Below are 12,747 nucleotides of genomic sequence, written 5' to 3' on the forward strand. Positions count from 1 at the left end.
GAGAAATCTGAAGTGACATCTGACTGTGAAAATCCCTTCTGGTGGCAATGGTAGGTGCCGGGAAAAATACTGCAGTGAGAGGATTATATGCACTTACCCCGATCTTACTCTTTCTTAAGCAGCCCCTTGTGGTGATGCTTGGAGACAAAATAGTGGGTTCAATGGACTCTTGGTCTGAACCAGTACTGCCCTTCCCATGTTCTTACAGCTGTGGCACATCTGACTGTGAAAATCCCTTCTGGTGGCAATGGTAGGTGCCGGGAAAAATACTGCAGTGAGAGGATTATATGCACTTACCCCGATCTTACTCTTTCTTAAGCAGCCCCTTGTGGTGATGCTTGGAGACAAAATAGTGGGTTCAATGGACTCTTGGTCTGAACCAGTACTGCCCTTCCCATGTTCTTACAGCTGTGGCTGTAGTGCATAAGCTTCACAGCTGAAATGAGGTCCAGACTCTGCCCAGCACTGGAGGTTTTGAGAACCAAGGCAGTCTTCACTGACTTGTTAAAAATACTGTTTTCCTTCTGCACACCTCTTTTGTTTACTGACAGTCTGGTAGTATCCTGTAAATGGTTTAGTTTCCTTAAATCTGTGGAGTTATGTTTGCAAAGGTGAGAGGATTGGGAGTCCCATGGTGACTTTTCTAGAAGAGTTTCTGAAACTGAAAGGACATCAAAGAAGAAGAGAAAAGGAAAGAACAGAGCTGGAAGGTTCCATTTCTTTGTGGAAGAGAATCATAGGCTTGCTCCTTTTTTGTGGGTATTTTTGGAGTAAACTCATAGAAAACAAGCTAAACACTTCGGATTTCTGGGGTTTTTTTCTTCTATTTAGAAGCTAGGTCCTGTTAAGTTGACATTGCTCTCTTTTCCTGTTCTTTTCTATCCAAGTAAAGCTATAACAGTGGGTTGGTGGAGGAGGTGGATATAGTCTTGGCCTGCTGCTGTGCAGCTCATGTGGACATGGTCCTTAGTGGTGCTGAACAGATGTGCCATATCTTTTGGGATCCAGTACAAGGTTGCAGGGTTTTTGCACAGTATCTTCAGATCACGTGTAGGATGTGTTTGGGAGCACTCTGTCACTGCCATATCCTGACAGGTGGCCTCGGGTTCTAGTGGGATGTGTGTGCAAGGCTAGAGGTTTTGGCCTTGTGTACTGCTTTTAATGAGTAACGCACTTAGTATTGAAGCCAGAGGTATTTGCTGTCCATCATACTCTCCTGTCCCGGCTTTTACGCTTTTCCCTCTCTCCCTCACTTTGCAATGCTCATGTTACCATTCCACCTGCTCTTCCCTTTCTCTGTTTTGTCTACTCTCCTACCAGGATAGTAATTCTTACACATCTCCACCACTGGATGATCAGCAGTTTTTTGTCCTTTCTCTCTGCCTTTCTGTACTTGCATACAGATACTGCTGCCGTTAGGCCTGCCACAACCTTAACTCCTGGTTTTCTTTCTATAGTACATGTAGTACGGGAGTTCCCCTGCTCTGTGTCCCTGTTCTTCCCTTTATGTCAGCTCTTGAGGTGTTCTCCTTGCTACAGGCTACTCTTTCTGAGGATGAGGCCCAGGGAATCACAGAGATGTTTTGGTTCTCCCTGCACAACCTTGCAGCACCAGGAGGCAGCACTGCCTGATTCCAGCAGCATTCAGGCTGTTGTTCAAGGCTCACCAGTCACCTCTCCCCTTGGATGACTTCATCAAGTGTTTGCTTTGTAAACAGTGTCTGGGCCTCTAGCCACCTATAACTTCCCTCCACACACACCCCTTGCCTTCTACCTTCCTCTTGCACTTTGAGCCTATTGCAGCACTGGTTGAACAGTTTCCTGAGACGTCTCCTCCACTCTTTGCACTGGTTCTTCATGACATCTTGTTCTCCTTGTCTTCTACAGCTCTCCCATCCCTTCCAGCTTAGATTGCTGAGCTGTGACATCCACTATATCAATTTCTCTGGTCCCTTTGCTTCACCTTTTTCAGATAAGACCCTCCTCCCCCCTTGCCTCCTGCAGAGAAACAAGAAACAGCCATGCCAGAGAGTCCTGAATGTGTTTATTTTGAATGACCAGAACGTGTCTCTGGGAAGTGTCCAGTTAGATGTGAATTGCCCATGCAAAGCTCTGTGGAAGTGGACATTGTCCTGTTCACAACACCAGCTGTATATGTTGCAACTGCTGCAGACTGTGTTGTGTGGTCTGTCTCACAGGTCGATTGTGTTAGTTTGTGCAGTGACACCAGTGCAGCCACAGAGGAGAAAGTACAGATGGCCTTTGCCCAGGCCCAGCAGTACCATCCATGTGTGCTCCTTCTGAAGGACATCGAGGTGCTTGGCAGGGACCGGGACAGGCTAGGAGAGGATGCCAGGGTTATTGCTACTCTGAGACAGCTGCTCCTGGACAGAGACCTGGCACGGAGGTATTTACCCTGCACATTTGCTGTGGGCATCTGAGGTAATTGTTTGCTTCTGCCATTCCTAGGGCAGCGGTCACTGTTACATCAAGGTAACTGATGGCCAACATACCCTGTTATATTTTTAATCCATTGGAGTCTCTCCCAGACTTGTTTTGTTTACTTCAGAGGGCCCTTGTTCTTCCAGCTTAGTGTCAGAGGTAATCAGGAAGCTTTATAGTCTGAAGCTGATTCCTGAGTTGTTCAGATGAGCAAACCATGTATGTTTGCTGTGAGACATGCCAAGGGTCTCAGGGAATGGGAGCTCCCACAATGGAGCTGGATCCCAGGAGGATCTTGAGGCTGATGACATGTAGCAGGGTGGGAGACATCAAGTGAAGAAATAAGATGTGACTTGAAGGCCCTTGACTTAGAGACAGAGCTCACAAAGTAATTCAAGGGCAAGCCAAAGGAGACTGGCTGCAAGACGCCTTGGCCAGTGTGTGCGTCTTTCTTGGAGAAAGGCCTAGCCATTGGAGAGTGAGCTGGCATATGTGATGGCAGTGTAAGCAGGAAGCTGCAACAGAGCTGAGACCATGCACTGCCTCCCTTTTCTCAACAGCCACCCTGTCCTGGTGATTGGCACAACCTGCAAGCCCCAGGATATTCCTACAGATGTGCAGACTGCTTTCCTTCATGAGGTGAAAATTGAAGCCCCCTCAGAAGAGCAGAGGAAGTCAATGCTGAGCTTGCTGACTGCCAGTCTGCCTCTGGGCAAAGAAGTGAGCCTATCCAAGCTGGCCCGCAGGACTGCCGTGAGTGAAACCACAGCAGCATGTGAAGCTGGGCAGGCTAGGAGTGCTGGGCCAATCTCTCCTACCTCGCTTTGGAGAAAGGGGACAACTCCCAGAGCCCAGTCATCTTCTACAGTGGTTAACCCTGGTCCTCAGACATCAGCTTTAAGTGACTCCACACCTTTTGCAGAGATGTTGGCTGATGTTCAAGACAGAGCTAATAACAAAAAAAAGAAGCTAAAGCCTTTAACCAGAGCACAGAAGTTCAAAGAACAGCTCTGCTAAGAATTTTTTCCCATATACCTTCTATGGCCTAGCTGGAGCTGTGGTGAGGGACTGAACTGATGCTCTTTGTTTCCACATTCACAGGGTTTTGTTCTGGGAGATTTCTGTGCCTTGTTGTCCCACACCAGCCGGGCTGCTTGTACCCGCATCCAGGCCTTGAGGTAGCACAGGCAACAGGGGAGGAGGCAGGGGAGGGCAGGGACTGCAGGCAGCCTGATAATGCCAGCAGAGCCCGAGTCCTTCCCTTTTCCTTCCTCACTAGTTTTCCAGGCGGACTGAGCGAAGAAGTGGAGAGAGATTTTTGCACCGCTGGATTCCCAGTGCTTGAGGAGGATTTTAACATTGCACTGAATGAGCTGCACGACGCACATTCGCAGGCAGTGGGAGCCCCAAAGGTAAGGGATGCTGGGGCACAGGAAGAGAGATTGGTTCTGCAGAGCTGTATGGCTCAAGATGCCTGTCACAAACCTTGCGGGGCTGTGCTCTGACACATCTCTGCTCTGTCCTTGCATATATTTCCCCAGCTTTGAGTGGGAAACAGTCCCTTGTGGGGTGTCCTCCACTAGTGCTTTTCATCCTCATGGCTTTGAGTGTGACAGAGAAGCCCTTGCCACGCTAATTGGAGACCGCTCAGTTGGCTAGTGCTGCAGGGGTGCCAGCTGTGCAGCTTAGCCTTTTGAGAGGCAAAGGCAGCTGCTGGCTGGCTGCCCCACTGAGGGCCAGCCACCTGGCCATCAGAAACAGAGAGGCTGCAGCACAGGCTGGTGAAGGAGTTTCCTCACATATGTGAGAAGCCCTAGATTTGGATGCTGCTCGAGCTGCCATGGGCTTTTCTGACAGCCAGGCAGTTTGAAGAGCTTGGGGGTTCTTCAGGAAACACAGAGAGTCCAAGAAAACCAGCAGTCAGCTTCTTGGGAAGCTTCTAACAGCTCAGCACCCAGGGAAACAGCACTTAAGGTGACTGTTCCTGTTGGGTAATGTGGACCAAACAGTGATCAGAACCACTTTTCCACAGCCTTGAGTGCAAAAAACTGACCTCAGCGCAGAACAGAAAACTTTGGCCTTGGAGCAATTATTCTGGCATCTTCCCTAGCTTCCCACTTGCAGTCCTGCCCTAGCAAGATGACACCTTGCTGGTGTCATCATCCAGGAGCTATTCCAGCACTTAATTCATTCATAATTTTACCAGAAGCTGAAGTGAACTCTGCTTTGAGGCGTTTGCCAAGTTTGCTGTACGACAAATAACCACAGAGCATGCTCAGCACTGAGCTCTGTGAGTGGGAGCTAATTTTGTTTGCATTTTACATTCCTTTATCGATTTCTTAATAACTGGTTGTGGTTCAGAAAGTGCATTAGCAGACCTGGATACTCTGAGCATACATAGCTTTCAGTTCCCTGCATGCATTTTCTGGTTAGTCACACATTTGTTTGCACTTCCAGCTTGAGTCTCCTAGAGTGAACTAATTCCAAACCTCATGTTGCTAGCAGTGTCTGCAACGTGTCCTAGATTTACAATGTGCTCCCCTGAAAGCAACCTTGCTGCAGTTTTCCAGCTCCTGTGCTGATGTCTGTAGAGCTTTTTCTATCAGTGTAAGCAAGAGTGCAGGGGACAGGGCAGCTCTTCCATTCATCAGCACAGCAGAAAGAGGGGCCTGTGACTTTTTGCTTTCAAAGGTGGTTTTTTTTCTGGAGATCCTTGTCGGACCTGATTTTCCTGGTTGACTTGCTGGACAGCCAGAGAAATAGAATGAGCTAACATCATCTCAAGTAGTGAAGGAACGAGATCCAAATTGGCTGAGGGGGAAAGAATTTTTCCCTAGCCTACTTTAAATCTCCTCATTTGTGCTGGCACCTGTTCCCCAGCCAGCCAGCAACTGGGGGGAAGTATGCTGGGGCTTTGCTTTCTCTGCATGGTCCCAGACAAGTTGCTCTGACTGTGAGGAGAATGTGTCATGCAGACTCTGGCATTCCAGCTATTTCTAAAGCTGTGAGTGGAGCAGCAGCAGGATTGTTTTGCTCAGCACAAAATAACCAGAGTGGCAAGGCTCACCTGTCTCAGGTTTGCTGTCTTTACTCTATTCACTGTGACTCCTTGTGTGTTTGCAGCTGACCCCATCCCTATCTAGTTCTTGTAAGCATACATGGACTTGGTTCCTGCATCCCCCCTTTCAAAAGCAGCAAGTGTTCTGTAGAGTGTCCTCCTTGATGTCTGTCTCTTGCATCCTCCTTCACATCACAGAGCCCAAGTTCTGTCTCTCTGCAGAGTGTGAAGCCCTTGGACAGTCTCACTGCCCTGGGGGACAAGGTGCCCTGAACACAAGTAGCTCATAATTGCTAGGTCTGGTCCAGGTTTCTTTCTGGTTTTATTTTTGGTTCTTTCTTATTTTTACATTCCTGCATGTATCCCAAGGGCTGTCTGCAGCAGGACTCCCACCGCAAAGCTGCAGGCAGCCTGGCAGATGGGGTGTTTTTGCTGGCAGATGATATCAGGTGCAATGGAGGATTAGAGATGAGGTGCACTCTGTGAGCACAGCATGCCTGGGAACGTGTGCAGTTTGTCTTCCCCATTGCAAAGCTCAGAAGAGGGGAAATGTGAATGCTGGATACTGGAGCAAGAGCTGCCTAGGCATGCTTGTGGCTCAGGAAGAAATGCTGACAAGGATTCTCCCCCTTTTGGCAGATCCCCTGTGTGTCCTGGCAGGATGTTGGTGGGCTGCAGGAGGTGAAGAAGGAGATCCTGGACACTATCCAGTTGCCTCTGGAGCACCCAGAGCTGCTGTCACTGGGTCTGTGCCGCTCTGGTCTGCTGCTGTACGGGCCTCCAGGGACAGGGAAGACCTTGCTGGCAAAAGCTGTGGCAACAACCTGTGCCATGACATTCCTTAGGTGAAGAGTGGGGATGTCACACAATGGGTCTGACTTCCTCCTGGCAAGGGATGAGCATCCTCTAACTGGCTCCCTCTTCTCCCTGTCCCACAGTGTGAAAGGGCCAGAGCTCATCAACATGTATGTTGGGCAAAGCGAGGAGAATGTGCGCAATGGTGAGGATATGTATCCTGCTCCTGCACATGGGAAGATGGGGCTTTTCCATAGTGCTGGAGGGAGGGAGGTAGTGCTTAAGTCCCTCTTCCCAACTCCCACCTACAGCTTTCAGCCAGGGCATGAACCCAGCTGTCTCCTACACCCAGTCCATTCCCTGCCTCGCTGCAGCTTCCCCTCCTGCTCTTGTTTCTCCTGTTGCCCTTATCCCTGGTGTTACCCATGGGACAGCAGTCCCTCAGACGCAGCTGAGCCTCAGGGCCCATCATGCTGGATGCTGCCTGTTCCCACCCTGCTGAGCCCCTCAGGCAGGAGCAGTTGCTGTTGGCAATACAGTGGGCAACTGGTTTCCATCCACAGCTCTTCCCTTCTGGGGATGTAGTTGGTCCTGTTGCTGTTGACTGTTCTTCCAGGTCTTTTTCAATTTTTGTGCTGTCTCTTCCCAGTGTTTGTGAGAGCCAGGGCAGCTGCTCCCTGTATTATCTTCTTTGATGAATTGGATTCCTTGGCCCCCAGTCGTGGGCGAAGTGGAGATTCAGGGGGTGTCATGGACAGGTGAGGAGAGCAGCATACCTACCTCAGCTGTTGTTGATGCATAAGATTGCCCTGCAAGGCAGAGTCTATCACAATTCTCTTTCTTTTCCCCCTCCCTGCTCCCTTTAGCTCATCTGCATGGCCTATATCCTCTCTCTGAACATTAGTACTCCTGTTTGCATTGCCGCAGGTTCCCAATTGCCCAAGCTTGTTGTGCAAACATTTGGTTAAGACAGTCTCCTTCATCTGCTTCTGTGGCTGCCAAGTGCTCCCTTTGGCCTCTTCAAGGTCAAACTTCACACCTTTCTCCTCCTATTAGCTGCTGTTTTCCTGTGGTGGGAAACCTTTCAGCTGCTTTTGGTAGAGGCAAAGTATGTACAGCTTAGAGATATCCAGAAAAAGGGTTATTTCCCCCAGGCCTCTTCTGCTGAGCAGGTAGTCCCCATCCAGACTTCCTCTTCATCCATGAGGGATTCAGCAGTTTTCCAGTAACATCATGTGCTCCTGGCATCCAGCTTCACACACACAAACCACCAGCTCTGGAATGGACTGGGTATGGTGCCCATTGATTGCCTCAGGCAATCCCAGAACCTGGTGGAGATATCCCTGTGCCAGGAGGCCTGGGATACTCTGCAGCACTGAAGTACTGTGCTAGCCAGACAAGCGTAAGCCCTGTGGCTGTTGAACCAGATCTGCAGCATGTGGTGTTCAGCAACCTGAGGACTAGAAGTATTTAAGGCCAGGTTGGACAGGGCCCTGAGCAGCCTGGTGTAGTGCAAGATGCCCTTGCCCATGGTGAGGGGGTTGGAACTAGCTGATCTTTAAGGTCCCTTCCACCCCAACCCATGCTATGATCTTATGACTGGCAACATGCCTGGCTTGCCAGGGTGTCCCCAGCATGGACTGACAGGGCAATCTCACAGCTTGACTTGCTGAGCAGTACCACATAGAGAAAAGAGCTAGGACTGACCAGCACATATCAGTGGTGAACTTCAGCAACAGGCATGCATGCCTGCCTATGTTTGGTCGGTGTTGCCAGTGTCTGATAGCAAGTGTAAGCATGTGTGGCCATCCTGAAAGTGTTCAGAGCGAAGCACAAGTCTGAAGGACTGTCTGGGTACCAGAGCTTTGGACTTGCTGTGCAGTGAGCACACATGTTCACTGACTGCACTGATGGAGAAGTCTGGATGGCTGTGTCAAGGCTATTCAGGCAAGTGAATAGGAAATGAAGTCCATGACATGGACCTGCCAGTGGCCTTGCTAATTCCTCTTTTCATTGGTGGCTGAGGGAGAGAGGGGGTAACTCTCCAAGGCCTCATTGTAAGTATCCTGTCTTGCTCCCTGCAGAGTTGTCTCACAGCTCTTGGCAGAGCTTGATGGCCTTCACTCCACTAGAGAGGTGTTTGTCATTGGAGCCACGAACAGGCCTGACCTCGTGGACCCAGCTCTGCTCCGGCCAGGCAGGTATGTCCCATTGTACCTGGCCTCACTCCAAGGTACTTCCCCAGAGCTGCTTGGGCAATGATGAGCTGGACTGTCTCCACCAAGTTCCCTCCATAGAAACTCCTCCTAAAGTCCCCTGGCCCTGGCTCATGGGGGAAAATAGGAAGCCAGGAGGCCAGTGCCTGTGGCTGTAACAGCAGCACAAGATACCACAGCTTGTTACTCCCACCATTCTGGTTACTGCCCCAGCAGCACAGCAGGGCAATAAAGGACCTGCTGTGGCACTGAACTGGTGGGAGGAATTGGTCCCCCAGGGCCTGTTCTGCAGAGCTGCTCCCCAGCCGGTCCTCATGCCTGCAGCTTGCCTGTCCTGAGGCAGGACTTTGTTCTTGTTGGACCCTACATGGTTCCTGTCAGCCCATTTCTCCAGCCTGCCTCTGCCCCTCTGAAGAGCAGCCCTGCCCTCCAGCACACTGAGTGCTTCCCCCAGGCTTTCTATCATCCACGAACCAAAAGGAGCTGTCCCAGGGCCATCCTTCAGTTCCTGGTGCACAGGGCTGAGCACCAAAGGCAGGTTTGCCTTGACCTGTTCTTGACTGTCTGCTCTCTGCTGACAGGTTTGACAAGCTGGTCTGTGTGGGCATAAATGAAGACCGGGAGTCACAGCTGCAAGTGCTGAGCACCGTCACCAGAAAGTGAGTGACTCTCTTCCTTCCACCACCCACTGATGGGTCACAGCCTTCCTGGGGTTGATACTTAGCATGCTCCAGGTTGGCTTCATGTCTGAGGCCTGGGGAGCACCTGAGGTCAGTCACCCACAGCCAGCAGGTAGCGGAAGAGGATGGAGCAACTTCCAGAAGCAGAAATAGGACTGGTTTTCCTACAAGATGGGAACAGCTCAGCCTGGCTGTCCCAAGCGGAGGGGTTGGTGGAGTTTTCCAGTCGCCATGACCATGTGCTCTTGAGGACCTCAGCCAAATGGTGCAAGGAGACTGCAGTGCAGCTGCATGACAGGAAGCTCCCATTTGCATCCTGCAAGAGTTCCCCTGCTGTTTGCCAGTCCAAGGGTGAAGGAAGCTCTGTTCATCTCACTGCCTCTGTGATGCTCAGGGCTGTGCTGCATGTGCCTTTCCAATCACTGGGTGTGTGGGATCACCAAGCAGCAGGGTTTGGCTGCTTTCCCAGCTGCTCTGAGCTCCTGAGAGCATCTCTGGAGGGAGAAAAGCAAGTCTGGCAATTCAGGTGCAGAGGTACCACTCACCAGAGCTGGATCAGTGGGTGACTGCCTCTGCGGGGATAGCTGTGATTGCTGCTGCCTGTAATGATAAGTTAGCAGGAGAGGCGAGAGTGTGGGCTGGCTGCGAGCACTTGTCACACCATGTGGCTTGACAGCCATGCCCTCCAGCAGTGTGCTGGCTGTGCTGAAGGAGGCTCGCTGTCTGCAGCATGGCTCTGATGGGATGGTTTGATATTACAGTGGTTTGTACTGTCTGTAATTAAACATGTTCTCATCCAGCCCTGGCTATAGGCTGTTCCCGGGCATGTGGAGCATTTAATTTATCTAAGTGAGAAGTCAAACACCAAGTGCATGAACAGATGGTGTTCTTGAGAGTATTCTGCACTATGGCTCCAAGGCTGCTCCCTGCATCCTTTGTGCTTCCTAACAGGAATCTGCAAACAGAGGGGCCCAGAGAGGTTGTGCATGCCCTATCCCTGGAAGTATTCAAGGCTAGGCTGGATGGGGGCTTCGAGCAACCTGGTCTAGTGGAAGTTGTCCCTGCCCATGGCAGGGGGGTTGGAACTAGATGGTCCCTTCCAACCCACACCATGCTGTGCTGTGATGCTGTGATTCAAAGCTGCCTTTGATCCTGCTTAGCAGGAGAGAGGACCTTGCTCCAGGGATATTTCAGAGAGATGACTGTGTTGAAAAACCAATAAACCAAACTCTTTATTTTTGGGGTTTTTTGAGCGTGCAGAGCATAGTCCAGAAGCACTTCACTTAATCACAGATCTTCTGATTCCTCCCTCCCAGACAAACTGGCTGTCGCATCTCTCCTGGTCTGTTTTTTCCTGTGGCTTATACACCTGCATTTTTCTCTCTTGGCAGGTTTAAACTGGATCCTTCTGTGAATCTCACCACCATCCTAGAAAAATGCCCAGCTCAGCTGACAGGAGCAGACATCTATGCCCTGTGCTCAGATGCCATGATGTGTGCTGTCAAACGCAAGGTGGAATGGATTGAGGAGGGTAGGAGCCCTGCCCTTAACTGTCCCACATGTTGGAGCACCCCAGCACAGGGTCAGAGGAGAGAGTTACCGTTGCTGGTAACCAGGCTGAGTGAGAAGAGCCTTGGCAGCTTTGGGATCACACTACGCTGGGCTCTGGGTTACTGGCAGGCAGGCAGTTGCTGCAGATGTGGTCATCTTCACCTCCAGTGCTTAGTGCTTGGCCCCAGGGGGAAGGAGAGAGACATGGTTTTTCCTTGCAGTCTCTGGTGGCTGGAGAGCAGATTGTTGGATCTTGCCAGCTGCCCCTGCGCTTGGCTCTCAGCCTTTTCCTGTTCTTTCTCTCATGCAGGGCTGGATACTGAGAGCTCTGCTCTGATCCTGACCATGGAAGACTTCCTGCAAGCTGCTGCGGCGTTGAAGCCATCAGTCTCTGAGCAAGAGCTGCTCAGGTACAGACTCATCCAGCAGAAGTTTGTGGCCTGCTAATGCTCAGCAGAACTGGGACTGGAGGAGTTATGAGAACAGGCACAAACAGGCACCCATCTGCTCTTCTCTGATGCCTCCTGGGCCCCTTTCTTTTGAGCTGCGGTGGAAATAGTAGCTGTGCAGTTTCCTGAGCCAAAGCCTGGTGGAAGCACTGCTCTGCTCAGCCAGGCAGGTGCTAGGTTCTGTGAGGGTCCCTCATGTCTCAAGCCACACATTGTGACTGCTGGGAACATAAAAGGGTGACTTCCCTGCAGGGCGGAAGCTGAATCCCATGGTTGTGGGCAATGTAGGAATGTCTCCACAGGTGACAGGACGTTGGTGGGAGCTTGAACTGCACCAGGTTTAGCAGCCAAGCACCAGGCTGGAGGCAACTGCTTGTTGGGGTGTCCAGCCAACAAGCCAGTGAGGACTGTTGGCTGGAGGGTAGCAGGACTCAGGACACTGCTGCTCCATGTGGCCTGGACTTCACATGGTCTCTGAATAAACACAGGGTTTTTAGCACTACATATTCACTGCCTGACCTCAAGTTGTTGCTTGCTGATGATGTCTGTAGCCTCAGGAACATCCCTTCAAGCCCCTGGGTGGGCTGGGTACTGTCCTGCAGGTAGAGCTGGAAGCATACCTGTGAACCAAGCTGGGCCCACTCTCATCCTGCCAGAATTGCTGGAGCCCATGGTGGATGAGTAGAGCCTGAGAGAGTAGTGGGGATGTGCTTATCTGGCAGCTGAGCTCCCTCTGCAGAGGGAGCTCAGTTCTTCCTGGAGGTGCTAGGTGGCAGGACATGAGGCAGTGGGAGCAATGGCAGCAAGGGAAATGCCCATCAGATGCTAGGAAAAACTTGTCACATGTTGGGTGAGGGGGAGGGCTTCAGCCTTGGAAATACTTAAACCTTGGCTGTGGCAGCTCCTGTCTGCACTAACTTATGCTGAACACCAGTTAGCCCAGATCCCCTCGAAGTCCTGTCTCATGTCCCTCTGCAGCCTCACAGCTGCTGCTGGCACTGTCGCACATGTCCAGTCTTTACCAAGGATGTCAAATAACTGGCACTTGAGCTACGTGTGGCGGCCAGCTGGTCTGCAGCTGCCATCACCAGGTCCCTGCAGCTGCTGTGGCAGTCCCACGTTCAGCCAGGGGCCCACACACGCCCCAGCCTGAGGACTCCTTGGTGCCAGGCTTTGCACTCATGTTGCATCCCCGGGCCAAGTGTGGCCACCTGTTCCCCACTGAGCTCCTCCCCGAAGGGCAGGTTTCTCAGCAGCTGCTGGCATTCCATGCGTGAAGCCCCAGCTGGCGTGTGCCTGGAGCCCTGTTGCTCTGGCTCCAGCACCTGAGCATGTTCAGGCAGACCTGTCCCTGACGGCACTGCACTGTGCTGCTGGATCTGGGCACATCTTCCCCAGGATGAAAACAACGGAGCTGCAGCCACAGCAAAAGCAGTGGTGATGGGGTTGGGTATCTCTGGGTGGGACTGGGGAATGTCAAGAAAAGGAGTCTGCAGCTGTTTGGGGGGGGTGCATGGGAGAAAACAGGTTGCAGTGCACTCCTTTGAGTAGTGCTG

At 51.5% G+C, this 12,747-nt stretch overlaps 1 protein-coding gene across 1 annotated transcript in view; it reads left to right on the top strand.

Annotated features, from left to right (window-relative positions):
- The window catches only part of PEX6 (peroxisomal biogenesis factor 6), a gene marked incomplete at its 5' end in the record, with an annotated part of 15,110 nt that extends 3,822 nt beyond the window's left edge, over nucleotides 1-11,288 (top strand). The window contains 11 exons of the mRNA XM_009071854.1: nucleotides 2,199-2,407; nucleotides 3,003-3,195; nucleotides 3,544-3,620; nucleotides 3,722-3,854; nucleotides 6,140-6,345; nucleotides 6,439-6,500; nucleotides 6,945-7,053; nucleotides 8,380-8,496; nucleotides 9,093-9,170; nucleotides 10,583-10,722; nucleotides 11,053-11,288. Coding sequence (XP_009070102.1) covers nucleotides 2,199-2,407; nucleotides 3,003-3,195; nucleotides 3,544-3,620; nucleotides 3,722-3,854; nucleotides 6,140-6,345; nucleotides 6,439-6,500; nucleotides 6,945-7,053; nucleotides 8,380-8,496; nucleotides 9,093-9,170; nucleotides 10,583-10,722; nucleotides 11,053-11,189 — 1,461 coding nt within the window. The remainder of the gene's footprint in view (nucleotides 1-2,198; nucleotides 2,408-3,002; nucleotides 3,196-3,543; nucleotides 3,621-3,721; nucleotides 3,855-6,139; nucleotides 6,346-6,438; nucleotides 6,501-6,944; nucleotides 7,054-8,379; nucleotides 8,497-9,092; nucleotides 9,171-10,582; nucleotides 10,723-11,052) is intronic.
- Between the last annotated feature and the right edge of the window lie 1,459 nt (nucleotides 11,289-12,747).

This window comes from Acanthisitta chloris, unplaced genomic scaffold (assembly GCF_000695815.1).
Source record: "Acanthisitta chloris isolate BGI_N310 unplaced genomic scaffold, ASM69581v1 scaffold23603, whole genome shotgun sequence".
NCBI lineage: Eukaryota > Metazoa > Chordata > Aves > Passeriformes > Acanthisittidae > Acanthisitta > Acanthisitta chloris.